Below are 26,517 nucleotides of genomic sequence, written 5' to 3' on the forward strand. Positions count from 1 at the left end.
ATAAATTAATCTTTCGATTTATAGCCGACTATTATTATTATTATTATTATTATTATTATTATTAGCCGTTCGATTTGGACCGTACATTTTGCCAATTGACATTTTATAGCGGACTGAAGGCGGGGCTAAACCCTGTTTTCGTCGCTCGCTGGGCTGGTCGGCGACGTGGCGGCGATGGCGGCGGAGGAGAGGATGAGCGTCTACAGGGCGTCGAGGAGCATCAAGAGGATGGATAATTCGCTCTACAACGCGCTGCGCTCCATCTACGAGGACTCCACCTTCGTGGCCGAGATCGCCGGACTGTGGCCGAGCCTCCCGCTCGTCGCAAATCTCCGCTGCGGCCTCTGGTACTCCCCCCGATTCGAGGCCACCTGCTACTTTAAGTCCACCGACGGGCACACCAACAACTGGTGCTTCAGCACCTCGCGCCTCAACCTCCACCTCGCCCGACTCGCTGGTAAAGCCTACAAACCCGCATTCCCCAAATCCTCAAAATTTCTTTCTTCGTTGTTTCCTTTTGTTGGAAACTGGCGAAATGTATAGGGCTTTTCTCTGAGTTCGTGATCTTGGATTTGTTTATATGCTGTCCTTCGCGAATTAAGGTTCTTCATTGAAAGATCACGCGGAAGAGTAAACGATGGGAGTTTTGGCTGGTGCATCAATCTTTTCCCCCACTTGGTTCTACAGTTCTTGTCCTCACAAGATTTTTTTCATCATGTGTTATAGATAGAGGAGTCGGAAGAGGGTATAAGATGGGATCCTGAACATCTTTCAAACTTGAGTTTAAAGAATCTTTTAATTGGTTTAAATAACAGCGATGGGATTTTCTAGGTTTTGTTGTGCTTGCTATACCATGGTTCTTGTGATTTTCCTTGCGAGGTTTCTTTTGATGGATTATACAAGGGATAAGAGATGGAATCTTGAACATCTTTCATAGTTGAGTTTAAAGAATCTTTTAACTGGTTTAGTTAACTGCCACGAGATTCTCTAGGTTTCCCTACCTTCTACACGAGGGAGAGAGAAAAATATTTCATTTCTTCGAGGTTTTTTTTTTTTTGCATCGTTTCTGATTCTTTCTGCACCTGTAGATCTCATCAAATGGTTCTCCCTAACAGAATGTGAACTGTGTTTGTAGTTTTGCAGTTGACTTTGTTTTATAAAGGTGTGTAGGGGTTGAACGCTTTTCTGAATTTTGGTAGGACAGAGAGGAGGGTGTCTTATAGTCGATTCGACGAGGAAGGGAAAACGCTTTCCAGATAGCATGTCAAAGACAATTCCAATATGGGCATGTGTACTAAATTGTGCGATCAAGAATTATCTGCAGAGGATGCTTGGTGATAACCACCAAGGTCAGGAACTGGTAGGCAACAGATGACATAAAAAATAGAACTATTGTTTGCTATTTGATATTGATCTGAATTATAAACATTCAGAACCTGTCATTAAAATCGTACCTAGCCACATCCTGGCTCGGTGCTCTTATATTCTTTAAGGTATCTCTATGGTGGATTAGTTGGCTTATGGCCTGCATCCTTACCCATCCTTCCCTGTAATATGTGTTGGATAAGTATCCATTATTTGTTGACATCTTAATCTGTGATTATAGACTTAACATCAAGTTAGACCATGATACTGGTTTCTGAATTTTATGATAAACTTAATTTTTGTTATTTCAAATTCTCACAACATTAAAGCACAATTTGCAAATTTATTTATTGAAAATTTTTCTTACATGTTTGCATATCTTTTGTTCCATTAAAAATTTTGGATGCAAACCGAATATTTTTGTCTATTCCTGTACAGAGAACTTTGCTACAAAATCTTTGCCTTGATTATCTACCCAGTTGCACAATGATCCTTTTTGTCTACCTTTTTTTTCGGTTATTGTAGCATGTTCATCTTATGGTTTCTAAATCATACATCAAAGGTTCTGTTCAATTATATTCTGGGATTGATTATTTTTATGTTTATATGTATTATACCTCTCCCAGGAATCTAATATTTCCTCCAATGAGACTTCTGACATGAGGCTCAAATCTGCTGACTGGGATTGCTCCTTGCATCTTCCGATATGGGTCTCAAACTCTGAGAAAGCAATTATAGAGACACACCTTCAAGAGTGGACCGTGCTGTTGGAAGCTTGCGGTGCTGATATTAGTTCTCTTGCGTCAAACTTGAGAAAGCCCCTTCGTCCATTATGGATTTCTCAAAAGACTCTCATTTGGTTGAATGAAATTCCTGATCATGATTCTTGGGAGTTCATACCACTCATCCTGGTCTCAGCGTCAGCATCAGATGGAATATCTCAGTCAAGAACGAGCTCAGGATTTAGCTGGCATTATATTCCAGGAGCTGGAGATGATGAAGAGAGCTGGGCTCGAGGCCTGTCACCTGACCTGTTTTGGAAGCATGCATTCGAACTTATAGATACTGGGCCTGAACTTTGCAATCGACAAGTTGCTGAAATTGTTGAAAAAGAAAGAGTATATCTTGCACAAAGGGGCAAATATTCTCCTCAAGTAACACTCAAGACTGGGAAATCATCGACAATCAATCATCCTATTTCTCTTGAAGAACCTAATATTGTTAGTGAGTTGATGGAGACTGAATTTCCCATCAACTCCATGAGTTCAATATCATCCTGCAAAGAACATACTATATTTTGGCTTGGTTTGACTAATGTTGCAGTGAGCACAACCTCACATGGTATACTAAGTTCTTTTGTGTTTTTCCCTGCAGAATTGCTTTTAAACTCTCTCGTGTTCTTGATGCTGAATCTCTTTATTCTTTTTGCACTTAAGCTTTATCATGTTCTTAATGCCTGATCTCTTTACTAGTTTTTCTTTAGCCCATATATTTGTTCGAAAAGGTATCTGTAAATCCACAATGTCTCAAACCCAAAATGACATCATATTTCCTCAGCTTGAGCCTACAATGCTACCACTAGGTTGGTTCTGTGGCTTGAAAGGCATAACATGTTATCTATCAATCTTGATTTAGGGTCATGTGAGTCGTTTGGCTTCTTTATACTTTAGTATGGCCTCAAAAGGTATGAAATATTGGAGGTTTGGGAAAATCAGTGCATCATATTATCTTTTGATATCTTACTGATATAACTGAGAAATTCTGATGAATTTCTTACTTTTTGTTGTTTGTAGGAAAAATCCTTTGAAATTATGATCCACAGTAGCTTTGTAATGTCTTACTAATTTTGAAGTCCTATATCTTTTTTTTCATATGAATAAATTTTGTTAGTTTATTGGCTATCTTGCAAATGTTATATAACAAAGTACTTTCTTTATTCCAAGACCCCTCCATGCAAAATGTCCTACATCACTTATGCTTATTGTTGTTACTAGTCAACAAGTTATTGTTTAAACCTGATGATAGACTCTCAGTCTGCAATTCCTTTAAGACATGAATCTGGAGTTTCACTATTTGTTTGTTTTCTCAAGAAGGTAGGTCCATTATTCAATAATAGTTTAAAATATTTTTTGATTAAACATACGGTCCAACCAATTGACCCACCGATCAGACCAGTGACCCGAGGCTTAACCGGATCGCTTCTCAGTTCGGTTCTGATCATGGTCTGCAGTACCGGACCATATCGCCCGGTACGGGCGGTATGTACCGGTCCGACAGACTTCCGGTACGCGGACCATATGTTACCGGTCCGACACTGTAACAACACTGGTTGTACCGCTCGGTATACCGTACCGTACCGGTACCGAGCCCAGGTCGAAACTCCGGTACGGTACGGTATTGCGGACCTTGGTTCTGATAACTATGCTCCTAACCCCTTCATGTTCCTTGTTCGCTTATCAATAGAAATGAACCCATAAGATGATGGATTTTGTGTTCTAACAGCTAGTTGTGACCTATATCGGGAATAAACAATAAACTACTTTTAAAATTGGAGATGCCACTCCAAAGGGATGTGCATGTAGTTGAATATATCTCTTAGGTGTTCTTTTTATCATATGTTTTATTGGATTTATTGATGGAAGCAGTGTTTTATCTTTCTCGCTCATTCAGCTTATTATTTTTGTTCATGCAGTCTTTAATGCATCTGATGATGTTGACTGTGTATTGAACTGTGACAGCAACTCAGGATCATTTTCCTTTCCATCAGCCAGTTCCCAATTGCATCTACCTATAGTGGTGGGTCCAACAAGTTCTGTATTTAAAGATTTGCAATTTCAAGCCTTATAAGAATATGTTGTAATCTAAAATATCTCTTTGCAGACTTCAAAAGTGGATCGGTTCTCCTTGATCAGGAATCTTCCTTCTGCAATTGATTTTGCAAAGCTAAACTTGAGTAGAGGAAGAAAACTACTAGTCTGTTGTCATAATGGTGAGAGTCTAAAACTTCTTTTCTTTATTTCAGTGTTAAACCACATTGGAGAACCCATTTCATTTCATTCATTTCATATGTTTGTACTTTGGTTTCAGGAGAAGACATCAGCATATGTGTGTGCCTTGCTGTCTTAATGTCCTTGTTTGATGAAAAAGGTGTGCAATTCTTTTTACTAGTTAAGTAGATGTATTGTTTTATTTGCATTTGCTGAAAGTGAAAGTTAATGTTCAAGATATAAATTATGGATTTATGCTTTTGAAGTATGTGGATTATGAAGATGTTAAATTATGTGGTTGTCTCCTGCAAGTCTATGGTAAGCTTTTGAAAACATCTTTGGTAGTATTTTTGGGAGGCTTGTGAAACGGGTACAGTTTGGAGTCTTTTTCCACAGTTATGCTCATAATACCATGCTTTCATTAAAATGCCATAGTTTATGTTGTCATCTGTTTTCATTGGCTAATCTCATTTGTTCTTTTGTCTCTGTGCTTATAGTGACCATTGAAGTTCATGTATTGTATCAAATTAGCAGAGTAGCTTTTGGAATCCTTGCATCCAACTTTGGCCATTTTTCATCTATAACTTCCTCCACAGGATCTTTTGACGGCGGCAATTCATTCATGCATACCACGATAACCAAGTGGGATGTGAGGAGAAGGTTGGTCTTCATTTGCAAATTTGCCACAAGCGCACGTCCATCAAGAGGGAATTTGAAGCAGGTTTTTGGTTTTCTTAGTAGAGAACAAGAATCAGCCATCATTGCGGAGTCTGCTCTTGATGCCACTTGATCCTGCTGCAACTAATGCCCCTTGTGGAGCACCACCAAGTGAGATACCATCTTATTCCTATATGTTTCAAGTGTTTTTTTTTAGTTATCATTGTACTTTTTATGGTGTTATGATTTAATATTTTTAATTAAAGTATGACTTTAGCTGTGGCACTGTTCGATCAATGACTAGCAGTTATTTGCAGATGCATCAATAAGAAAGGGTAGTTTATGAGGTACTGCTGCACATCATGAAATGTTGGTGAAATAAATTGAATAGACATGAATGAGACTGTTGAAATTGGAATCTACATTTTGTTGAAGTATGTCCATAAATGTTTATGTATCCGATAACTGTATGTTATATGGCTGTAAAGTTAGGTTCCTCTTGATAAACAATAAGATATTTAATTGCTTTGCATTGATCGCATTTGAGCAATCATAAGAGTAGCGTGTATCGTTCATGCTACAAAGATTGACTAATTGTAGTTGTGTTAATGGGCCCAAGTGGGCCTTGGTTTTTTTGTTGGTAAGGCCCAGTTAGGCCACGGTTCATTATATAGAAAATGGAACTGGTTCTAAGTGATTCGGGGGGTTCTGTAGTTTTGATTGATAGAAAAGGAAAATTAAAATTTTTGACCAAAATTTGAACTTAGGTCATTAGATTTTGAATTTGAAGTGTTAATCACTACATAATGAAACTCATTAGTGTGTGTTTTTTTTTTTTTTTTTTTTTCAGTCAATTTGGAATCAAACTAGAACCCTTGATTCTGACTCCAATGCCAGTTCTAGGTTCTAGGTAGGAATCTGATTCGATTCAGAATTGTCGCCCAATTTGATTCTGATTCGAACCGAACTGTGACCCCGGCTAATAATACCACATTAACCAAACTTCATGAGTGTCTATCTAGTTCTCTGCATTTGAAACATTTGGCTTCATGAGCTTATAAGGTTACAACCAGAAGAAGTCATTTTCTTCTGTATTCTGATGACATTTCTTGGAAGCCATGGACCTACTTGCCAAAGGTGAACAAACCAAGAACATGTGAGATGGTATAAAATTCTGAAGAAGAAAACCGAGTTTGGTGGATCATATGAGCTATCTTTTTTGCATTATCACAAACATAAAAAATTGGCAAGCATCAACAATAGAACACAAAAAAAAAAAGTGTGCTAATTTTCTGTAGGATTAATGGTCAATTTCTAATTGGTGAGGTCCTCTTAGGTCTCTCTTACATAGGAAGAGTTGGAGAATGGAAGATCGTGTGGATAGCAATGAAGCTTTTTTCTCCACAATCACCTTAGCAACTCAGTGGCAGCTTAATGATTAGTGCACCAGGTCTTGAGCTACATTGTGCTTAATCAACATAAGATTAAGAATTCAGCATTAGCACTAAGACTCTAAAAGCATGTAGATTAAAGTTAAAGCATATCAAAAGCAAGATTTAAGCCTTTGAAAGCTTCAGCTGTTGACACCAAATAAGTATTAGGACAAGTCAAAATTATACTGCTCTAGCCATCAATCAACCTAATTAAATTAGTCTCTCCTACTAGCAGTAATGGAGAACATATCTTACCGATTCATATCTTCCATGTGATTTCAACATTGTTATGAACCGGAGACGCGTGAATCTTAGAAGCAATTAAGCGAGGCTCGGTTAAATGATGGTTAGCATTAGCATACGAAAGCTCCATTAATCGTGGCATTATGCCATGTCGCCGATGTGTTTACACCATTGTCCTTTCATCTTTGTGTCGATTGGTGCCACTTGGGTTCACACATGGCAATCCAAGGCCACATGTACATGGCGTGCCATGCACGATACGCTACCGATCGATTAAACCGCAACTAAGCGTTGATCGGTGCGACAAATGATGAGCTTGGTTTTGTTCCAATGAGAAAATGGTATGTGAAGACTGAGCTAGTAGATGGAGGAAACATCACTGCTAGAGACTTTAGGTGTTCAATCACATTCCCTTGTGGAGTTGAATCAAGAAGGCTTAAATGCATGAGAGAGACATGTTCCTAATAATGCAACGCCATTGTGTTTTCCCAAATCAATCTCCATTTGAGGTCACTCTCTTCCCCACCTATTCCACCACCTACACCAATAATACTACAAGGTAGTGACAACCATGCAAACCATTCGAGACCATACCTTTGCATGACATACATGCAGTTCTCTTTTGCAAGAAAGTTTTATTTCATCTGAGGAGGATCATAACAGGAGCTATATCCAGCATCAAGGATGACAAGAAATGCTATGCAACTACAAGGAACAAGGAAGATTGTGCTGGAGTAGTATGATACATATATTGTGCATATGTGAAGCTCACACACATTTAAAAGTGCATATGATGACAGAAATGTGTTTGATTCTGAATCCTTATGTTTTTCGAACTCTTTAAGTAAAATTTCTTATCATCTTTCACTTTAGAAGAATGAGCTGAAGATTGTTAGAATAAGATAGTGCCAAATGCATAGAACAGTTTGTTTAAAGCAAAGAACAATGCTTCCCTCCAAAGCAACTAGGAAAGAAATATTGCTGATAAGATTATAATATATACAATCATCACTTTGAATGCAGGCAGTCTCCTCCACAAGATGACTTCCGAAGGCCATGATCCTGTAAATGCTCTGGAAACAATTCTTGGCAGCCATACAACTATTTGGTTGAGAAGTTGTATAGGTATTGCTACTAACTTGAGAAAGAAACATCTCCTCTCCTTGTGTGTGGTAAAGTGTTTAGTCCAGAGGTGATATATGTTTAGTCTATTCAAAGAGGGAGAGGAGGAATCCAGATAGGCACCTTCATGCTGGCATCAAAACAGAAGCTTTTAATTCCTTACAATTGCCATGCATGTCACATCCATGGAGGCATCAGATAGGTAAGATGCACCCTAAGCCAGTAGGGCATTTGACATTGCCCTCAATCAGTACTGTTCTCGATGGAAACCATGTCTTTTTCTAACATTATTGTACCTTCTATTCTTATGGACACCTAAGGAGCCTTATTATTGATTGACAGACGAAGAGATGGTTTGAATCAAAATTACAGATCCAACAACTTATTAGTATGTAGGTTAAGATAAATCGAGACATCGAATCTGTATTATATAGTACAAGATGGTATAAGTCTTGCACTATAATATCGGTCCGAACCGTAATCTACCTGAAATCTTAAATCTTGATTTGTACAAAATTCCTATGATAGTAAGAGTTGGTGTGTTCTAGGATGATAACTAGGGTTCACACGAGCATGCACCAAGTTTGGACCCGTTCCTAGGGCAGACTAATCAAACCGGTCAGCGGTCCATTGTCTTTGTTGACCTAAAGAAATCGACTCTAATAGCTAATTAAGTGAGTATCATCAACAATTAAGACTGTCCACAACAACTGAGAAAAATTGAATGAGAAGTCACCATCCAACTTGATGATCAGCATGATTAGCATTTGGCAAGATCATGGATCAAGTAGCCCGGTATTGTGACACCTTGACTATCTATCACTCGGAAGAAACTTCGACCATGAATTTGATTTATATTATCTATCTTGTCTATCGTTTATTTAAATAAATTTGATTAGTCTAAGAGGTTATTTCACATCGTCGTCACATGGTAACATCCAAAATAATTTTAACTTAGTTTCCTATTTTACTCAGATTATAAATTGTGATCGGAAGATTTTGTGAAAGAATGTTATTTTGTTGATCGAATCATATATTTGATTTAATGTAATTATAATTTTGTTAATTAATCATGAGGGTTTAGTTTTTTAAGTCTGAGTAAGTCTAATAGTTATTCATTAATATTATTATTATTATTGTATTTTAAATTAGTATTATTTTTTTGTTTTTGTTCTCTTCTTAAAAATAATATCGTTGTTCATCATGCTACATCATCTTCATTATTATCGTTTTAGAAGAACTCATGAGATATTCTTTCCGGCGCATCTCATCAAATATCACAAACATATATAATCATTTCTACATAAGAAATCATGTTTTATGTACCATAAGTTTAATTTTATTGCCTTATTTATTGAAGGCAATGTTGAGAAACATGAAACACCTGAAAACAGTAGTTAATTGAAAGTAGATAACTCTCTTGGAGCTGTCTGTCTTTTATTTTTTGATTGCAGGCAGTCTAAATTCATTAAAATTCGTGTTCATCGATGATTTCATGATCACACACGTGTTCAGTAGATCAAACTCCCTTTTGAGATCCATGTGACAGATCTTGTTGTTGTGTATGACCGATATATGACTCCCGGCACTCTCAACATCTCCGGCATCCTCATCCATGCAAACTGCGGTGATATCCTAAACAATCCACCACAACACACGATGCAATCAATGCGTGCTTCGTTGCCACAAGAAGAAGAGCAAAAATGAATCCGTAGCTGAAGCAGACTGATGATGAAAGCGTTCACCGAAACTGAAGCAGCTGTAAGCAACATAGATTATTCACATTCTACTCGTTCACAGAGAAGCATCGCAGTGAGAAGAAGGTCGTCTCAGGCTCGTCCCATCAGCGGTTCACGGCGGTGGTGCTTGTACTCCGGTGTCAGCGGAATCCTCTGCTGAAGACGAAGCTGCTCGTGGAACCTCTTGATGAACTCCTCCGCCTCCTGGTCGATGTGGCTGTCCACCTCATCGTCCTCCGCCAATGGGAATGGCGAGTCCGTGATCCTTAGTTGTCGCACCCCCGCCGGGCTCTTCACGAAGCTCCAGCTCATCGGGGCTGGCGATGGCGATGCCATGACCGACTCAGCGTCGGACGCCTCCGAGTTCAGTATCTCGAATGCCTTCGCCACCGCGTCGTAGTCGTAGTCGTAGTCGTAGTCGAAGCGGCTGTGGCGGTTCTTTCGCTTATACAAGGGAGTGTTGCTACAGCTGAACTCCACCTCCTTGGGGCTGTAGAAGGAGCGGTTGGGGTCCATGGACCGGCAAGAGAAGCCCGAGTACATGGAGGATGCGCCATGACGGTGGTGGTGGTGGTGGAAGGTGACGAGGTTGCCGAGGGCTTTTCCGGCGATCTTGCCGCGCTTGAGGAGGAGGTTGAGATCCATCATGAGCTTGTCCTTGGAGAGCCCTTTCTGGATCATGTAGACCACAACCCTCACTATGCGCCACAGCCTCTTGGCTGCGCTTGCGGACTCCATTTACACAATGTCACCTGCTCACACCTTCACCTTTTCTTTGGATGGTTTTCTAGGAAACACAGAGAGAGAGAGAGAGAGAGAGAGAGAGAGAGAGAGAGAGAGAGGTTAGATGAGAGGAGAGAGGACCAAGGCTTGAGACAGCATGCGGAAGGAAGACAGGGTATTTAAAGGGCAAATAAAGGTAGAAGAGAAGCCATGAAACGTGAGAGACAGGATGTGGTGAGGATATTTTACTTCAATTATTGGCGCAGAAATTACTAGAAAGACCCCAAGGGGTGGGATTTGCGAGACCGAGGGCGGGAAGTGGCGGCTGGTTTGGACGCATCTCGCGTCTCCGCCGAGAAGGCGAAGCACATGATCTGAGGGTGAAGGAAGGAGAGACGGCAGCTGGTCGGCCAACAGCAAAAGCAGGGCGAGGGAGGAGCGGAAGACATCTAACCAGCCACGTGGCAGAAAAGTGGACCGCGTCATAAATGTCGACGTGCACACCACAGGAACTCGTCGTCCAAAAGAACACAACAAAGGAGCGGTCCAATCCACCTCGCACTACATTATTGGTCTCCACCTTATAATACAAGGAATGTCGTGACCAATCGAGCGAAGGAAGAAAGGAGGTGGCGCCACATGGCTCCTTCGCGTCCACACTCGTAACTTCACTCGGGATCCCGACCATGCTGTATGTATGTATGTATGTGCCAAGCATTGCCGTTTTGGATGAACCCGACCAGTTGATAAGTCATCATTTATCTATTTTGATTGAGTTTACATAAGCTTTATCTTTTTGAGATAGCTTCAGCAAGGAATTGTCTACACACATTTTTGCTTGGATGGGTCCAAAAAGTGATGATGTTTATAAATTAATATATATATATATATATATAATAATATTAATAATTGATCAACCCATTATTGTCTGTATCATCGAAATAGAATTATTATATTTACATTTCCAAATGATAATGATAACACTGATGGGAAATATTCATTGGTCCTTTTCAAATAGGTTCCTGGAATCATTTTTTTTAATGCTCTATAAATATAGTTTGCCTATCATAAATGTCCCTCAAATGTTGTGAGGACAACATACAAAAAATTGTTGTAAATGTTATCAATTAATTTAATTCTAGTGAATGCAAAAAAAGCATCACAAGATTAAGTTTGACATTAACAGCCATTTTTCGGTGTCGTGTTAAAGATCAGTATAGTTCATGGATTTTTGTTGACTGTGAAAAAGTTGGTGGGGAATCAAAGGGCAACACAGTGTTGCTTCTCTGTCACCAGTTAACCTTTCTCTTCCTTTGTCCCGATCCAATGTGTAATGCTGCTCGATCACTTGCTTCTCCGTAGCAACCTTATGTGCCCTACAATTAAGTCAAACACTTGTAATCAAATGACTGTAGGAGTTTGGAGTTTGATTGTTTCTCTGTGGAAGAAAGGACAGGTTGACACTGGACACAGGTGGACTCAATGATGCATGCATGCATGCATGTGTAACGCTCTCTGTTCTTCTTCTGATTTCTTTTAGTCCGAGACACACAGGTGAGTTGAGGCAGACAATTGTGTCAGCCAGTCAACAAAGAACACAGGCACATATCATGCTACAGTTCAAGATAAATTTGCCGAAATTTCACCAGAGTTATAGTTACCCTCACAATGCACTTGTCGCTCACAAATAGATCTCATGCTCCATGGTAGGAATCTGCTGTCTTCTGAGACCTTATCCAGCAGGAAAGCTGAAGCACAGGCAAAGCAGCATCCTACATTATCAAACACAAAAGGGTGACTAGTGGTCTGAAAGCTAACTTTACAAGCGTAATTCATAGTTTATGATTCACTCACATAAAAGCAAAAGTCGGTGAGCTAAACTTTGCGAGCATATGAAGACTATGCTGAGTAACTGATCACACATTCAAATAACTTTTCCAAAAGTAGTGCTTGTGCTTTTCCTTAATCCAAAATCTGAGGACAGGATCCAAGTGCTATTCTCCTCGTATACAATATGACCAAAGGCTTCCTGCATTTCCTTCAGAGTGCAGAAAACTTTTGATAAAGGATGTTTTACTGTAGTTGTACAACTTATGGCAGTCCACATCGAGATGCATTTGGTAGAACATGAGGTACTTTAACAGCTCAAATTTGATGAAAACTGTGTGTGATTTGATAGGCCAAACTGCTTTTTCTGTCCTACATCCTCCGAGTTAGATTAAAGTACTCGTATGAACTCCTCAAGTTGGACTTATAGATCCTCTCTAAGTGTGTGTGTCTGTGGTTGCATGCACATCCGGCTAACAATTATATTATATTCTAAACAGGCTGGCCCATATCAATCATTCATTTCCCCAAGTATGTGAACGTTGTTGTCCTTCTATAGGTGGAGAGGATTGAGATCCAGCAGTGGCTAGTATTCTAAAGGAAGAGATAAGCGTGGGGAAAGAAAAAGGTTCATATGATAGAGAAAGCCTTAATTAGGCGAGTGGCGAGGCAAGAGATTAGTAGGGTCTTGCATGAGAGCTTCCCATGGCACCACCGATCTTTCCTCTATCCTTGACTAATAGCTCAATTATTGTGGATATTTTTCCTCCTCTCCTTCTCTCATCTTGATATCACGTACGTTAGGCATACGCATTTGTAGTTCTCAGCAAGTCCGCAATAAAGTATGAGGAACGATCAGTGAAGGCTTGGGAGAACTTTTGAGCCATGAGATCAGTTTGTCATCCGAGCTAGTAGTCGTTTTACAGGTCGTGATTGCAAGGTACGCTTGTCAACTCACAGATTGTGATTGTATGTTTGGCACCTTCTGCTGCTTCTTCTTCGGTGTCACTGCCAGAACTCAATTATAAGGTCGGCACCATTAATGGTGATGAGAACATCTCTTGTGCATTGCACGTGTGGTGAGATGAATCGGGCCTTGTGAAGAATAGACGAACCTGTCAAACTTTGATGATTTCATAGGCGAGCTAAATCTGAGTGTTCTGGATGTTCCATCGATGAACTCGAGTGACACAGGTGTAGTAGCTTGTAGCTGAGTTCATAATGAACTCGTATCTGAGTCACAGATGCAACTCACTTGTTTTGATTCTGAGCTTAGGAATGGAGTCTAGTGTGCTGTTTCCTGCTCTGCAAGTACAACAGCATTGATAGTTTCCAGGTAGAGGAGAAGGTAGTATCAAGGATGCTTTCATGGAGCAGGCCTATGACATATGTGATGCAGTAGCCCATTAAGCTTTGATTCTGAATCTGTATGCATGAGAAAGAGACTTCTACAGATATACAGCCTACTAATGAAACCATACTAATTAAGCCTGCATATTTGTTCCACCAACAGGACTTGTCTGTCTCAAACTATTACCACAAAATTGTGATGATCACTGAGACTTGTTCCTCCTCCATGGGAATATCCCTCTTACTTAGCAGTTCATAGCATTTACGATCCAACAAACAGCAGAAAACAGTCCATAGATTCCGTATAAACATGCACGAAGAGTAGAACTATGTTCAGTAAAGAAGCACAATATTACTGTGTTTTCTTGCTTCTAATTCGCCGGCGAGAAGCAGCAAAGTAGTGTATACAACTAAGGTCGTCGAGGATTGCATGGATACCAACGTGAATAAAGTGTTCCTACACGGCCAAACCTTTCTTTCTCCTCAGCAAGCATGCGAAGCTTGCTGGCTTTACCAACCTAACCATAGAGAACTTCCAATTGATAACACATGAAGCTTTCTTCCTCCTTTCTCCATCTTTCTCTTTCGCCAGGGTTCTCGTGAATGCCTTGTAACATTCACGTAATGGATCCATGGCCTTGAACGTAGCTACATATGACTGTCAAGCAGGCTTCGCATACATGGCTTTCATGGATCTACACGTGAAGCCTGTTGCATCAAATGTTTGATCCAATTTTCTGCAACTATTACCAAGTTGAAAGTGTCTTGTTCCATCGGTAAGCTTCTGGCTGTAGTCGTCTGCTAGTTTTGATGAACAATTACCACCTCTTTAAGGCTCATGACTTGTCTTAATGATATCTAAACATGCATGTGATAGATCACCATGATGCTGAGTTCTCGTAGGATTCATTGCTAATCTGCCTGTGATCATCACGGCTACTTAAGCTGTATTTGCATGCATCCACATCCCGTAAATTAACTTCACGTGATATATAGCACTTGAGGTCACATCCTTTCTGGTGTTGCTCTCGGTGGCTGCTATAAATAAGGCTTCCATTTCTGTTCTGGAGCTCAAACGAGTTCTCATTTCGGCTCAACTCATTCGCATAGCAATCGACATGGCACCCGATGGACAGACGCTCAATGCTTCCTACACCAAGAACAACTTGGCGGGTCGACAACGGCCTCGTCGGATCTCGATGGAGGGACTTCAGAGAGCAATATCCGACCTCTCCTTCCAGCTTGGAAAAGAGGAGGTGGAGACGACGACACTGCCACCCATCTCCGAGGTGGAGGACGCTAAGTGCGAGTGCTGCGGCATGTCCGAGGAGTGCACGCTGGAGTACATCCGCCGTGTGCGTGAGAAGTTCTCCGGGAAATGGGTATGCGGCCTGTGCTCGGAGGCGGTGAAGGAGGAGATGGTGAAGAACGGTGGGAAGCGGCAGAGAGCTCTCGAGGCACACACAAGCGTGTGTGTCAGGTTCAACAGGATCGGGCGGACGCACCCGGTTCTCTTCCAGGCTGACGCGATGAGGGAGATCCTGAGGAAGTCCTCGAGAGGTCGAAGGGCGCAGTCAAACAGGGAGATGGTCAGGATAGGGAGCATCACAAGGAGCTCAAGCTGCATTCCTGACATTGCCAAGGAGATCAACAAGTGCAGAGCACTCAAATGAAGAGTCCATGTTGCTTCACACTCTTCTTCTGGCTGATTCGGGTTCCTAACTTGAAGGGTTTTTTTTTTTTGTTGGGTGTCACACTTTCTCTGATCTCAGAACAATTCTTATTGTTTGAGGACGTGGAGATCTCTCCTAATTGTAACCCTTGAATCATGGTTGACTTTTTTCCTTGTTTGGTTCCATGAAGAATGTCTTCTACAGATGATCTTGGACTGTAGTTTCCTTTGTTGATGATCACTGCTAATCATAGTTTTTGTGGTCTTTACATGAGGCCCAACATTACACACGAGTCAGCCCATTATTCTTTCAACGTGCCAAAAGTTCTTCTTCTTCTTCTTCTTCTTCTTCCCATTTCGACGTGGGTCGAAAGTCTCATTCGTCAAAAATGATGGGGACATGGCACATCCCATGTGAGCCACGTCAGCCTACTAATACGTGGGGCCCGTTGACATATATCTTCTCACGTCATATTGAAATCTTTCGGACAAATCCACCAACCTAAACATTATTTTTTTCTTCGGCACCATTGTCAGTCAGCTACGGATGCATGCAAGTCTTATGTAGTTTTTATGCCAATTCTAATGCAAACAAAGAGGTTACCATCTCACTTAGTGCAATCAATTAGGCAAAATCCAGGAGATCTTAGTAGGGTCAATCATTTACAAGATTCCATCAGCCTTTCCGTGAGATGTTTTTTTATCCTCCCTCTCCACCACCCCCACCACTGAAGTCATAGGTCCTCTCTCTCTCTCTCTCTCTCTCTCTCTCTCTCGTTCTGTGTGTGTTAATGATCCTGCGGAACATGTAGGTCATCTAAAAATGAAGATGAAGCGTCACCAACCAAGTTGATGACTGCTTTAGTTTGATGTTGATGTAAGAAGTTGGTGGGGAGATCAATCTGACATGCACGGTGAGAGGCAAGCATGCTCCTGACTGACCAATCTTTAGCGTCTAAGGCCTCGGCTTCTAGCGAAGAGTCGAAGACAAGCAACATGAAACCCAATTCCGTGTTATTGTTTTCATATGTACGTCGAATATGAGACTGATCATGAATGCCATCTCTAAGAAGGAAAAGAAGCGAGAGAGAGAGAGAGAGAGAGAGAGAGATGTTGTGATTGAGACACCCAAATTTGCATCCGCAGCAAGATAGAATAACATTTTAGCACAATCACACACTATTCTAAGATCATGCATGTATATTTATTTAATCACTATGACTCAATTATTATGTCATTAGTCTAATATAATTAATTACATGACTGCTCTATGAAATTTCAAGTATCAAGTCACGATGATTTGAGAAATGGGTTAACAAAGTTAACATCATCCACTCAATTAATTACACATGTTTAAGTTAGTGTTTCCTTACTCCAAGCTTAGCAACTCTTCGTAAAGAGAATTATGCGACGGCATTTGACACTCAACAGAGAAAAGAACAAACAGATTCTCTTGACAACCGCATGACCCATACTTTTGCTACGGATCCAACAACTCGTGGTAACAAATCCATGGATCATACTCGGTGTCAGAGGAGGAGGACCCCCCCTTGCAGTACAGACATGGTAATGTCTACTTGCCACTTTTGGAGTAAGAAATACCGGGGGCAGTTGTCCTTCTTCTCTCGGTGTCCGGATTTGGAACGGTTTAATATTATTTCCAGTGATGGCTTTGAGGTGTATCTCTTTTGCCAGGATATAAAAAAAAAAATTACCAAATATAGCAACAAATCTAAGGGGGCGGAGAGCCGTCACTGTTCCGACGGCAACAGTTCCTCCGTCTTCGCGTGCTCAAAAGGCAACTGTTGTTTTGACCCGATGATTTACCCAAACCCGATGACTTATTCCGGTGGTGAGTGCAGAGTCCACATCGGGGCCCACCAACGTGGACGGGTAACAGCGCGGGTCCTTTTTCTCCAGAAATAAGCCACACGTGGTAAATTGCGGAATATTTTTAGGCCCATTAGCGACGGCAGGTGGCGAAACGACCGGCACGCCCTTCGCGTGGGATAACCACCTCATTTACGTCGCTTATGGGTGCGTCCTTCGTGTGCATAAATAGGATTAGGTTATAAGAGAAAACATTAATCTTATAAATGCCATACCTAATGGCACAGTTCCTCCCACAGTACTCAAAGGATCGCAGCACACAGGATTGCTATGCTTGTCAATTTAGCTCAAGTGTTGAAATCTTGAAAGGGAAATATAAGAGTTGAATTGTCAGAAAAAGTTGAGAACAGTGCCGTAATGAGAAGGGGGGTTTTGGTGCGGGCTGGGCGTCGTTGTCGCATGAAATATATTTCCTAGATTAGACAAAATGATAATAATAATAATAGAGCTAATATTTCTTTTCTGCAAAATTAAATGGAAATAATTGTTTGGAGAGTGTTTGGTTATTCTATTCATTAATGCCATGTCGACAGTTTTCCATATGTTTGCATCGATGAGGTTGGAGGAGGAGGAGGAGGAAGAGAGGTTAATAGACAAGCGGCAGCAGATGTAATGAAAAGCCACAAAGAACAGCATGAGTTAATTGGTGATTCTGATATGTAAGCGACAAAGAATTCGGGAACATGCAGCGGGACGAAGGTTTCATCCCTGACAAGACATGGAACGAATTGATTGCATGCGCTGAACCAATCAACTCTTTCCTTCTTCCATCCCTTCTCAAGCGCAGAGAGAGAGAGAGAGAGAGAGAGAGAGAGAGAGAGACTCAGTAGTCCCATAGACCAGCGTCGAAGCTGGTGGGAACCAAAGCATCCGACCACCACATCTGATCGGACGTCGAGTCGTAAAGATCGCTTTCCGGATACAGAAACGAGTCGAGCGGGTCGTGGTGGTAGAGGAAGTCGGCCCCTGGATCGACCGATTCGAGGAACCAGCCATCCAGTCGCGGCAGCTCGCCGATCTCACCGAGCTCGGCGGCTGCGGCGGGCAAGGAGCTGGGGGACTGCGTCAGGGCCGCGGGCTCCATGGCGGCGGCCTTCGCGGCGGCCGCCTGGATGTCGCGGGGCGCGAGGGTGGCGGGTCGGGGGAGGGAGGCGGCCAGCTCGGGGAAGTTGAGGATAGCAGCCGCGCCCTTGATGCTTAGCGCCGCCACGTCGTGGGCGCGCGCCGCCATTTCCGGCGTCGGGAACGTCCCTAGCCAGATGCGCGACTTCTTGCGGGGCTCCCGGATCTCCGACACCCACTTCCCCCAGCTCCGCTTCCGCACGCCGCGGTACACGGGGTACCTTCTCTGGTCCGCGCCGCCGCCTTTGGCAGCCTTCTTTGCAGAACTCGACGACGTGCCCATCGCTTGCCGATGATGAAGGGCTCGAGAGGGAGAAGACGAAGACGGTGACGAGTTGGAAGACATGGAATTGGCGCTGCTCTCGGGCTCGGAGTCCGCCATTGTCGTCAAAGCCCCGATCTTTTTACTGGGATCAGAGTGGTTTGTTCCACACCGAGTCTGCTGATCGCCCAACCGCTTCCGTAGGTATTGCAGGAAACTTATGTTGATGTTTCTCTACACCAATGGCTCGCCTTCGACTTGCTTTTAGGATTCCCAATGCCTCATGAAAGGAGGTGCTTCTGAACGAGCCAAATGAAGAAGTGACCGAGAGAGAGAGAGGCAGAAGAGGAAGAGAAGAGTGGGTTGAGATGATCGGAAAGAGAGGGGGTTTAAGTAGAGAGGAGAGGGCGTGAGCAGAAGATCCCCTAAAATTCGAGTTGTACAGAAACAATGAAATAGGTACGTACGTGTCTTTATCATCGTTGCTGCAAGGACAAAGTGGTCCAACCTCTCCTGCATATGAAATAGACTATTTACCTGTACCAAGTCTCCATAATGACTACCTCCGTCTCCACCTATTTTGTGGACTGTGCATTACCCATCATCACCCACCCCCAAAATCCAATTACCTTTGTCATGTCATGGCTAAGTATTCCTTTCCCTACACCTATCTAAATTAGGGCAGCTATAATAGTGTCCTGTAGGAGCTTATCATCATGAGATGGTGCACTGTGAAGTAGTAGCAGTTTATGCAAGTTCAAAACGTGACTCCAACATGTGAAAAGAATGGATCTTTCTTCTGCTTACCTGATGTTACGTAATGAGTGCAACTCAGGAGAAGATTCTGAAGGAGAGTATGGTGTGAGAACTACCCAATCGATTGTCCTGATCGAAAAGCAAAAGAGAGACGTTCAATACAGCTTTGGTGATTCTGTGTGGTCGAATGGGTCAGTGGAATATGTTTTTACACGATAACACCCCTCATAATTAATTTTTATCTAATAATATATATATATTTTTAATTCTGATAATATTATTGAAGTCACAAATCACCATCACCGGTGAACTCGTGAGCGCGCGACGAGGTGGAGGGTTCGGCAGTGCCATCGCAGGTTCCGACAGAGCGACGGAGGAGAGGGGAGCTCGATGTTTCTGCCACATATGTCTACCGATGACAGCACTGCTTATTTTTGCTTGTACATAGACATAAAAAGGAGAAGGGGAAAGAAGAGTGGTTCCTAATTCTGCGACCTTTAGCAGGCAAAGCAATCGAACCCACAAAACAATTAGAGCAGGTGAGGTGACAATCCGAAGCATAGCATGAGAGCAGCACACGCTACAAAAGTTTGGTCATCGAGGTCGACAATTTCGGCGGTGGCGGCGCCAACCCCCGTCAGCGTGTGTAGGCTTCAGCTTATGGATCCAGCGGAGAAGCCGCTTCTTGTGATCTTGGCAATTCACGTTTGCGACGGTGTCGAGCGTGCCATCTTGAGCGAGAGCAGATTCGAATTGCTCTAAAACCTTCACGATCTGCCAAAAGTCGGGTCGCTTGTCCGGATGGAGCGCCCAGCATTGCTCGATCAACGTCCGCAAGGCTGCCGGGCATTCAGGAGGCACAACAGGCCTCGAGTTCTGACAAAGCACAGCATTTACAGCATTAGGAATCTACCTTCCTTGTATCGATCGATAATAACAGTTTCAAAAGGAAATCATTTGATTAGAAAGAAACTTAATGCTTGCTAATGTGCAATTACCTTAATACAAACACATCATTTTTCCTGCCTGAAAGCTAAATGACAAGTTTAACCCAGAAACTTGAATGAAAAAACAACATTGATGGTTCATATATGACTGTTCTTACACAACAGCTACAGCTAGATCAGAAACGAAGCATACCCAGAAAGCAAGAAAAGTTCTGGAGGTGGTGAAAACTTGCAGAATGGAAACAGAGAAGCCACAGATATCAACCCAACCCATATGACAATCATTTTGATTCCTACCCCAAAATCCAGACAAAAGCAAACTACATGGTCGCAAGAATAAATGTACCACAGCAGGGATGTGCCGTTGTATCTTAAAAAGACAAACACATACTCAAAAGACAGCTGAAGGGCAACATGTGAAATTGATGGAGGGCATTAAGGCAGCAACAGTTGCACAGTAGGCAAGTATGTGTAACAAGTAACAATGGTTTCTTCTAGCTAATGCCATATGTGCAAAGGATGGGAACAAATGAAATAGTGCTGGTTATTTATATCAAGTTTTTCTTGACCAAAAGATATAGTTCACTCTTTCTTCTTATTCTTCTTCATGAAAAACTCTAGAACACCTTATAACTCAAAAGGAAAAATGAAAAAGTGTCTTAGTGTATCATAGCACAACCCAGAAAATTGATGATCTGAACAACTCGTGACGTACCTTATCAACCACTGCGAAAGCAGCCTGAACAGGCATCATCTCCTCGTAAGGAATTCTTCCAGTGGCCATCTCCCACAGGACTAGCCCAAAACTGTAGACATCAACTTTGCGCCCATAAGGCTTGTGTTTGATCATCTCAGGTGCCATCCAACGGAAAGTTCCAGGGTCTTCTGTTAAAGTATCACAGTGTGCCTCCTCGCAGGCAATTCCAAAGTCGGCAATTTTTACACACAAGTCTTGATCAAAGAGAATGTTCTCAGGCTTCAAGTCTCGGTGAATAACCCCTTGCGAGTGAATATACTCCATTCCCCGTGCAACATCTAGTGCGATTGCAATAAGTTTTTGTAGAGGGAGGGATTTTTGTTCGAGTTTGTGTAAAAATGCTCTCAAGGACCCCCCCGAAAGATATTCAGTGATTACGCAAAAGACTGGTGGTTTTTGCCATGCCGCTACTAGCTGCATCAAAGTAAATATTACATTAGTTAGGAAGGTGGGCAACACAAAAAAAAGTGAATTAAAATGTCAAAATTTAAAAGGCACGCCTGACCCAGCTAAAATTAACACATTTAATTTATTGGCACTAGGTAAAGAACTTCATCAGCAATGACCCATCTCTCACTTAAATTATTCCAATTAACCATGTTATTGTCACCGCTTAAATCCATTGGCAAATGCTGATCGCTTAAATAACACATGTTATTGCAGAGTTTCTTTTTCCAATGTTCCATGTACCTATATATGCCGGTATGAAGGAAACATCTTTTACAATTAATGCAATTTAAGTCTTTGCAATAAACAAAGAACATATACAGTCACCACCATTTCTGTAATGCCAGCAATTGAAAACAAACGGCCTACCGTACACTGGTGCTAAAAACATTAGGAAACTGTTTGTAATGTGCATAAAAGTTTATGATTTCTGATATGTAAATAAATCTCAAGGGTCAACTATAGAAGAAATTATTAATCAAAATTTAGCATCGGATTTCAGCTGAAGTCGAGTCTCATATAAGTGTTTAAAGTTCAATATGCATCATCCTACACAAGGAGATGTAACAATCACTTACAAGAAACTTGACCAGAAAACAAATCAGACAATCAAAAAGTTTAATCTTTTTTATTTGTTATATATACATCCTTTGGCTATGCTTTTACCTTATAGAAAATTCAGTAGCAATTGAAATTCAGTGTACATTTGATGTATTGTAGCTGAATCATTGTGCACTATCTGAAGGCACAACATACTGAAGAACCAAGAACCTTTAAGACAGAGTCAAAGTAATAACTGGAGTACCTTTATCACATTCCGGTGATAGAGATGAGAGAGAAGAGTGACCTCCCTAGTGAACTGCTTCTCAAGACGAGCAGCCATCAGCCCATTTTCATCATCATCAGGTTGTCTAATGATTTTTACTGCAACTGGCTGGTCTTTATAAATACCATGATATAACTTGCTATGAGCTCCCGAAGCAAACCTAAGACCAACATACAACTGGGAAGGATCAACCATCCAATCATCAGAAGTTCCTAGAGAAATAACCTTTCCCCCACCCTGTTCAAAATATCGTGCCCATGAAGCCTCCTTCAAACTCTTATGCTTACCAGTTGCTTTCATTAATGAGAATTGATGCAGAGAACTTGTCTCAGGAGATGGTGGATAAGGGGCCACATGATGCTCTCGGCCTTCTTTTGAGAGTATTTTGCTAGAGACGCTCTTTTCTGATCCTTTCCTCCTAGGTGGTGGAGTTGCGAACCTCTTCTCGTTAGCCCTGGCTTCCTTAAAGACATCTGAAAGGATGGTTGTTGGAAGAGGAGAAGCAGACCTCTGCCTCAGTATAAATTTCTGTCCATCCTTGAAAGAAATAGGGCCATTATTCTGAAAATTATCATCCAGTTGGAACCTAATCGAAGGCCTAGATACCAATATTGTGCCAGAATTCGAGCCCCTGTGCTTCAATCTTGGATCTTGATCGGACTGAGAAGCGAAGGACGAAGATCCCCCACTCAATTTATTTGGACTCACCTTACTTTCTTGATCAGGATGAATAGAGAAGCTAGAAATTTCTAAACTACCCATCGTCTTTGGCTTGCGATGCTTATTAGCCTTTTGAGTAGAACTAGATACAACTACAGTCGAATTTGACGCCCCTGATTTAGGTTCTTGTTCAGAGCGCAAATAAGAAATAGGAATTTCCGAACTCGACTTATTTGTCTTTGATCCACGACGCCTATCCCGTAGCAACAACTGCGACGATGACAAACTAGCAGAATGAGAAATTGAACTCGCTGTTTCAGGTCCACCATTCCGATCAACCGGCAACGAGAATGATGACAATTGTGATGCTTCTGCAGTCCTTTTCGGCTTCAATCGCGGATTGCTTTCGGATTTGATGGGCAACAGGATTGAATGCAGATTAGCATAATCTAACCTGTGGCAGACGGTATGAGAGAACATTGCCCTCCTCACCCAAGAGCAGCCCTCTTCCTCCATTACTGCCCACCAAATGACGCACCTAACGAATCAAATTCCGGCAGCCAAGCTTAGGAATCCCATCGAACCAACAAAGGAAGCGCTTCACGCTCGACAGTTTCTTCCGAATCAAAATCTTCTATCAAACAATCGGTCGAATGACTCAAGAGCAATGACTGCGACGATCCCCTGCACCGGAAGAATGAAGCCACAATGAAACAAAATAAGATCCCACTGAAATAGACCTGTCAGAAATCCTATTTCAGACACAAAAAAAAGAGCAAAACCAATCAAAGAACCATTTTTTATTAGGGGAAAAGGCAGAGAAGAGGCCCCATTCCATGACCAAAGGGAAACGAATCATCATCATCATCATCTCAACATAGACCAATATTTTAAACCAAAATCGCAGCTTTTTCTTAGATTTGTAGAAACATCAAAGATTAAAAAACACAAAACAACCATTAAAAAATCCCATAAATAAACTAGAACGGAATTTAAAGAATCATCTAAAGCTTCCCGAGATCTCTGGAAATGGCGTCAGAACAGCTCCAATTTCGAAAGGACCCACAAACAATCAGCAAAATAATCATAAAAAGTCGTCTTTTTCGTATCGCCGAGCGAGAAGCGGCGATCTACGTATACGAACAACAAATAAGCGCAATTATTAGAATGAAAGGAAAGCATTCAAGAGCTAAAGAACCTCAAACGTTGGAAGGCCGACTTCCAAGAATTCGCATCCGCCCTTGTCCCTACCTCAACCGGTGCTTATAAGGGGCCACTCGGCCGCCACCTCGTCGAGCCATCAGAAAGCGAAAACGGGAGAATGCGAATAACAGGTGGAAGTGGCGGTGGAGGTGGAGCCTCCTATGCCGGTCCTTTTCCTCTATACCGCCTTTCTTTGTCCCACGTAGCCCTTCCTAAACAATGTTTTCGACTTGTCACCACTCTATATATATATGTATATATATATATAATTCTGCTTCAAACTCATAAAATACATGTATGGAAATTTCAGTAATATTAAGCCCCCGTAAAGGATATCCATCAGAATATAACTGATCGATGCTTTCGTTCCAATAGCATTCGTGGGGGCGGTGCCAGTGGGCCCCAATTCGTGGTATGATGACAAGGAAACGTGTGAATCATTTTATAGGGGGAGGAACGGAACGAAACGAGTCACGGAAAAAGACGCGACTATGGGTCCTCTCGACCTTTCGCTTTCTCCGGTCTTAGATTCAAACTGAAGAAGAAGCACTTCACCCGTTTCTTACGATAACCAGTATTCGATTGAAACTGTAATCTTTGAGTGCCTTGACCTCATGCTATGAGACCACCGTATTCTCGAAGAAGAAGCACTTCCGCAGAAGGCAAGTTAATGGAAACAATTCAACAAACAGCTCGCTTGCAATCCTCCCTGCCCACGCAATTCGACAAAGATCAAGCATACCCACAGATGCCGTACTCGCACCTGTCGTTGTTCCTGCAAACCTTGCCGCACTGGCCGCAGTTGCGGTCGTCGCTGGCCACGTTGGTGCACGTGCCCCGGCAGCAGAGCTGCCAGTAGCCGCACCTGCGGCCGCACGCCCCGCAGTTCTGGGAATCGGCGGCGGCACACTTGCCGCCGCAGCACAGCTGCCCGGATCCGCACCTCTTGCCGCAGGCGCCGCAGTTCTTAGCGTCGTTGGTGACAGTGGTGCAGCTGCCGTTACAGCACGACTGCCCCGCCGAGCACCTGTTGCCGCACGCCCCGCAGTTCTGGGAACCGGCGGCGGCACACTTGCCGCCGCAGCACAGCTGCCCGGATCCGCACCGCTTGCCGCAGGCGCCGCAGTTGTTGGCGTCGTTGGTGACAGCGGTGCAGCTGCCGTTGCAGCACGATTGCCCCGAGCCGCAGCGATTGCCGCACGCCCCGCAGTTCTGGGAACCGGCGGCGGCACACTTGCCGCCGCAGCACAGCTGCCCGGATCCGCACCGCTTGCCGCAGGCGCCGCAGTTGTTGGCGTCGTTGGTGACAGCGGTGCAGCTGCCGTTGCAGCACGATTGCCCCGAGCCGCAGCGATTGCCGCACGCCCCGCAGTTTTGGGCGTCGGAGGCCACCAAGGTGCACTTGCCATTGCAGCAGACTTGCCCTGCACTGCTGCAACTCTTGCCGCGCGCACCGCAGTTCTTTTTGTCCGAGGCCGTCGTGATGCACTTGCCCTCGCAGCACACTTGCCCGGACCCGCACCTCTTGCTGCACGCCCCACAATTGTGCTGGTCGGAGCTCACCACGGCACACTTTCCACTGCAGCACAGCTGCCCGGAGCCGCACTTGCTGCCGCACGCCCCGCAGTTCCGAGGGTCGTAGGCCGTCGCGGCACACTTGCCATGGCAGCACGACTGCGCAGACCCGCACCTCTTGTTGCAGGTCCCGCAGTTAGCGTTGTCGGTGAGCACGTCGCAGCACCGCTTCTGGCAGCAGTGGAGGAGCTGCGAGCCGTAGTTAGTAGGGATCCCCGAACATGCATTTGCCTTACCCGGAACGCAAGGACCGCCCTTGTTCCCACCCTGAGCAAGGAAGCGACTCCATGCCCGTGGATGAAGCTCCATGGAATGGTTCCTCGCGACGTCAGCGTGTCCGCCCTCCATGGCAGACAGAAACGAAATCATGATCAAGAGAATGGAAGCCACCAGAGTGCAAGAAGTGGCCATCCTCTGATCTGGTGAGCTGCATCTCTCGATTCGAAACGCATAAGTAGGGCTCAGTTAGGTTTACGAGAGGACTGCTCTTGAGACGAACGAGCTGTGATCCTCTGTTCCAAGAACACTAAACTACTGCATCAGCTTCAGCAACCTCGTAGTGGGGGCGCATCATTCGTCTCTAAATCGCACCTTTGCTGAGAAGAACTCTTCGCCTTAATTCAATCGGCATCACCAAACAAATAAGAATAATATATGTGTTGCAATTTGGCCACGTCTCCGACTGCTTCGATCAGCCTACTGTTCGTCGCCTTATCATATTTCACATTCGCCATTTTTAATATGATAATGATTGGAATTGGTCATGCAAGCGGTGCTTGAATTAATTCCATTTCATACTCAAATGGTTTTCTCGAGCACAAGCATTTGCCTTCTAATTGCATTGTAATCGATCCTTTTATTCTTAATGTTGTCTAAATCTTCGTCTTATCCGCGAATATTATTATAAATTCTAATTAGCAATAAGAATCTAACAATATTAGTTAGAAATGGTCA

General features: G+C 42.9%; 6 protein-coding genes across 8 annotated transcripts; 2 read left to right on the forward strand and 4 right to left on the reverse strand.

Moving 5' to 3' along the window:
• Positions 1-111: 111 nt before the first annotated feature.
• On the forward strand, positions 112-8,150 carry LOC103969400 (uncharacterized protein C3F10.06c). Of its 2 annotated transcripts, none has more exons than XM_009382915.3 (8): positions 112-457; positions 1,200-1,360; positions 1,992-2,706; positions 4,058-4,161; positions 4,246-4,354; positions 4,453-4,512; positions 4,949-5,180; positions 7,709-8,150. In XM_009382915.3, exons 1-7 carry the CDS (start codon positions 175-177, stop codon positions 5,140-5,142), a joined length of 1,626 nt encoding a protein of 541 aa, XP_009381190.2. In that variant the 5' UTR covers positions 112-174; the 3' UTR covers positions 5,143-5,180; positions 7,709-8,150. The 2 variants fall into 2 exon arrangements, with proteins under 2 accessions (XP_009381190.2, XP_064986245.1); XM_065130173.1 differs by having other exon boundaries at positions 324-457; positions 1,205-1,360.
• A 1,361-nt stretch (positions 8,151-9,511) lies between these two features.
• LOC135625400 (uncharacterized) lies at positions 9,512-10,422 on the reverse strand. Its single transcript, XM_065130174.1, has one exon. The coding sequence runs from the start codon at positions 10,282-10,284 to the stop codon at positions 9,637-9,639; it is 648 nt and encodes a 215-aa protein (XP_064986246.1). The 5' UTR covers positions 10,285-10,422; the 3' UTR covers positions 9,512-9,636.
• Positions 10,423-14,498: 4,076 nt separating this feature from the next.
• On the forward strand, positions 14,499-15,339 carry LOC135625401 (uncharacterized). The gene has a single exon (XM_065130175.1). It carries the CDS (start codon positions 14,565-14,567, stop codon positions 15,117-15,119), a length of 555 nt encoding a protein of 184 aa, XP_064986247.1. The 5' UTR covers positions 14,499-14,564; the 3' UTR covers positions 15,120-15,339.
• A 2,300-nt stretch (positions 15,340-17,639) lies between these two features.
• On the reverse strand, positions 17,640-18,815 carry LOC103969402 (dehydration-responsive element-binding protein 3-like). The gene has a single exon (XM_009382918.3). The coding sequence runs from the start codon at positions 18,510-18,512 to the stop codon at positions 17,832-17,834; it is 681 nt and encodes a 226-aa protein (XP_009381193.2). The 5' UTR covers positions 18,513-18,815; the 3' UTR covers positions 17,640-17,831.
• Positions 18,816-19,624: 809 nt separating this feature from the next.
• Positions 19,625-24,184, reverse strand: LOC103969403 (serine/threonine/tyrosine-protein kinase HT1). Of its 2 annotated transcripts, none has more exons than XM_065130177.1 (4): positions 24,037-24,184; positions 22,105-23,469; positions 20,811-21,266; positions 19,625-20,024 (listed from the first exon to the last, which is right to left on the reverse strand). In XM_065130177.1, the coding sequence occupies exons 2-4, from the start codon at positions 23,299-23,301 to the stop codon at positions 19,743-19,745; spliced, it is 1,935 nt and encodes a 644-aa protein (XP_064986249.1). In that variant the 5' UTR covers positions 23,302-23,469; positions 24,037-24,184; the 3' UTR covers positions 19,625-19,742. The 2 variants fall into 2 exon arrangements, with proteins under 2 accessions (XP_064986249.1, XP_009381194.2); XM_009382919.2 differs by having other exon boundaries at positions 23,984-24,177.
• Positions 24,185-24,720: 536 nt separating this feature from the next.
• LOC135625810 (uncharacterized) lies at positions 24,721-25,911 on the reverse strand. Its single transcript, XM_065130895.1, has one exon. It carries the CDS (start codon positions 25,909-25,911, stop codon positions 24,721-24,723), a length of 1,191 nt encoding a protein of 396 aa, XP_064986967.1.
• Between the last annotated feature and the right edge of the window lie 606 nt (positions 25,912-26,517).

The sequence above is a fragment of the Musa acuminata genome, chromosome BXJ2-10, assembly GCF_036884655.1.
Source record: "Musa acuminata AAA Group cultivar baxijiao chromosome BXJ2-10, Cavendish_Baxijiao_AAA, whole genome shotgun sequence".
In the NCBI taxonomy this organism is placed as follows: domain Eukaryota; kingdom Viridiplantae; phylum Streptophyta; class Magnoliopsida; order Zingiberales; family Musaceae; genus Musa; species Musa acuminata.